Source organism: Octodon degus, unplaced genomic scaffold (genome assembly GCF_000260255.1).
Source record: "Octodon degus isolate 3935 unplaced genomic scaffold, OctDeg1.0 scaffold00083, whole genome shotgun sequence".
NCBI classification, from domain to species: Eukaryota; Metazoa; Chordata; class Mammalia; order Rodentia; family Octodontidae; genus Octodon; species Octodon degus.
The window spans coordinates 11,473,439-11,476,997 of NW_004524659.1; the positions used below are offsets into that span (position 1 = coordinate 11,473,439).

At 46.6% G+C, this 3,559-nt stretch overlaps 1 protein-coding gene across 1 annotated transcript in view; it reads left to right on the forward strand.

The window, feature by feature from the left end:
- Ifnl1 (interferon lambda 1) overlaps positions 1–964 on the forward strand; it is a 1,866-nt gene extending 902 nt beyond the window's left edge. The window contains exons 3-4 of the mRNA XM_004636885.1: positions 448–621; positions 842–964. Coding sequence (XP_004636942.1) covers positions 448–621; positions 842–964 — 297 coding nt within the window. The remainder of the gene's footprint in view (positions 1–447; positions 622–841) is intronic.
- The last annotated feature ends 2,595 nt before the right edge of the window (positions 965–3,559 follow it).

The window sequence follows — 3,559 nt, forward strand, 5'->3', positions numbered from 1 at the left end:
TCTCTCTCTCTCTCTCTCTCTCTCTCTCTCTCTCTCTCTCTCTCTCAGCCTTGCACTTGTCAAGCAGGTGCTGAGCTGCTGAGCTACATCCCCAGCTCCCTGGCCTCTCTTTCCAGGACTTGCTCCCAGCCCTCACCCACCTGCCCCTCCATGCAGCAACTCCCCTTCTTGCCCCCTGGCCTATTCTCTTATTGCCCCCATGCCCTGTGCCATCAGCCTTCTGTTACCCTCACTTGTCCCCATCTCACTTGTCCCCTCACCTGTCTCCTCCCTTGTCTTTCTGCCTTACCTGATCCCCTCTCTCTAGTTCCTTCCTCCTGTGTCCTATCACTTGTCCCCTGTCACTTGCCCTCCTTCCCATAGTCCCCACCTAGTGCCACCCACTGAGCCCTCTGGCCTCTCTGGCCTCACCCACCTCCCCTCACCTGCTCTTTCTCACTTCTCCAGGCGTGGGAGCGCCCCATGGCCCTGCAGGCTGAGCTGGCCCTGACCCTGGAGGTCCTGGGCACAGTGACTGACCCGGCCCTGGAGGACGTCCTGGAGCAGCCCCTCCACACTCTGTATCACATCCACACCAAAGTCCAGGCCTGTGTGAGTCCCCCCACCCACCCCATGACACGGGCTCTAACCACCCATCCCTCCTGCTGCCCAGCCTGCCTCACAGCACCTTCTCTGCCACAGATGCCATCTCAGCCCACAGCAGCCCCCAGCCCTGATGATGCTGAACCAAGCCACAACTCCCACTTATCCTTAAGATTCTGGAGACAGTGGTTCCACCAGGCCACCAAGGTAAGGGAGGAGGAAGGGCTGATGACTGGGGGGCACTTGGGGGCCAGATCAGGGACAGCTCCTGAGCCCTGTGTCCCCACAGGAGTCCCCTGGCTGCCTCCAGGCCTCTGTCACCTTCAACCTCTTCCGCCTGCTTACCCAGGACCTGAGATATGTTGCCAGTCCAGAACTGTGAGCTAGAGAATATGGACTTTCCCAGCCTGTCTGGGACCCCAGACCCTATTTATGACCTAGCCCCTGCACCCAGCTCAAGTTGTTTGCTCTTTCTCCATATTTATGGACCTACAGCCCTAACTCGGGCCCAGAGCTGCATTTATTTATATACTTTTTTTACTTTTATACAATATATACAAATAAAAAAACATGGTATTGAATGCTTCTGTGGATGAGGAATCCTTGTTGTGTGTGCACTGGGGACTGAGGGTGGATGTGCAAGTTCACAGGCAGGACTCATGGCTAGCACTGCGCACATGTGTACCCAATCAGTATGGCTGCATCTGCTGTGTACCTGGAATATTCCCCAGAGGCTTGGTCTCTAGTATGGCAGAGTTCAGAAGGGGAGCAGTGGGGAGGTGATTGGATCATAAGGGCTCTGATTTGATCAATGACTTGATCCACTGATGGGTCCAACTCTGATTGGCTATTGGAGGATGCTAAAGAAGTAGAAGGTAGGATGAGGAAAAGAGAGGGACTTTGGGGTCCACCTGGGGGTTCTACCTGGGTCTGTCCTCTCTCTCTCTCTCTCTCTCTCTCTCTCTCTCTCTCTCTCTCCCTCTCTCTGCTTCCTGGTTGCCATGGGTGTACAGCTTTACTCTACCAGATGCTGTCCACCATGATATTTGTCTTTGTCCCAAGCCAAATGCTATAGGGTCAAGCAACCATGGACTGAAACCTCTGAAGCCATAAGCCAAAATAAATCTTTCCTCCTTTAAGTTGACTTTCTCAGATATTTTGTCACAGTGATGGAAAACAAGATCCAAGTACCTCCCCAAACCCAAGTCTAAGCAGAGATGTGTAGCTGTGCGTGTTTATACTCATATGCATGCAAATTCACATTTATGCACATGTTTATATGAATCTGTTTCTCCCTGTCTGCTTGAATTGTGTATTTCCCTTTGTAGTGTGTACCTAGGACAGATGGGGTCTATATCTGTCAGGATGTTTTATTCTATAATCAGTAAATAGAAAGTGCAAATAATCAAAGTAAAAATGAATTTATAATTCCATCTAAGAAAAAGATCAGCTGGATTTAAGAAGAATAAAAGAAAAGGGGCCGGGGAGATGGCTCAGTGGAATAAGCGCTTCCTTGGCAAGCGCAAGGGTCTGAGTTCAATCCCCGGTTCCGCCAAAAAAATAAATAAATAAATAAAAATTAAAAAAAAAAAGAATAAAAGAAAAGAAAGAAAAAAATTAACTGGCAGAACAGATCTAGGACAGGTTAATTAATTTATTTAATAATGTTCTTAGGAAACCAAGTCCTCTTCAATTCCATTGACTGACTTCACACTGTGACCACTAAACTGGGTGTTATGGCACAAGCCTGCAATCCCAGCACTCAGGAGGCCAAGACAAGAGGATTGTTATGACTTCGAGACCAGTCTAGGATACAAAGTAAGCTCAAGGCGAGCCAGAACTGCATAGTGAAACCCTGTCTCAAAAAACAGAAACATCCAACATGCTGTGGTGACTTCATGATCCCTAGACAGCAGCCATAGCTCCAGCTCTCCCATTCAAACAACCTCCAAGCCATTCCACACTCAAGGGAGTGAAATAACAACCACCCTGTTACGATCACCAGACCCAACCTAGGTAGCTTGCCTCACTCAGCTCTACGACACTCAAGGCCTCATGTCTTCTCTACTTTTCAAAATGGTGTTGGACATGTGTGTATGCTGGATAAGTGCTCCATGACCAACCTACATCCCCAGCCGTACTTCCACACTAATTAGGAGATCAGTGGCAGACACATTCAACTATTTGTTCTTTGACAAAGGGACAAAAACACACTGCAGGAAAGAGCCTCTTTAATAAATGGTGCTGGGAGAATTGGCTATCCACATGCAGAAAATTGAGTCTAGGTCCATATACTTCACCAAGTACTAAACTAAAATCAAATGGATCAAAATCTAAATATTAATGGAATAAACTTATTCATAATCCACTGTGCCAGTCTATTTCTCTATATTGGTGAATTAAGTCCATTTAAATTGATGGTTATAATTGAGATGTATTGACTTACGATTGACATGTTATTTACCTGTTGTCATTTACTCCTTTTTCTCCTGTGTTTAATTGTTTGCCCTATTTAGTTGGTTGCATCTGATCCCATTCATGGAGTTCTGGTCATTTTGGTCCCTCTCTAGAACATCTTTCAGAAGCCTGTGTAGGGTTGGCTTTGTCATCATGAAATTCTTTTTTTTTTTTTTTTTTTTGTGGAACTGAGGATTGAACTCACGCCCTTGCACTTGCCAGGGAAGCACTTATACTGCTGAGCCATCTCCCTGGCCCATGAAATTCTTTAGTTGTTCTTTGTCATGGAAGTATTTCACTTCTCCATCAAACTTGAAAGAGAGTTTTGCAGGGTATAGTAGTCTGGGCTGGAATTTGTTTTCATAGAGGACTTGAAGTACTCTGCTCCATGCTCTTCTTGCCTTCATGGTTTGTGAAGAGAAGTCAGCCGTAATTCTGATGGGTTTTCCTTTGAATGTGATCTGCTTCTTTTCTCTAGTGGCTTTCAGTATATTATTCTTGTGCTGAATTTCTGGGATCT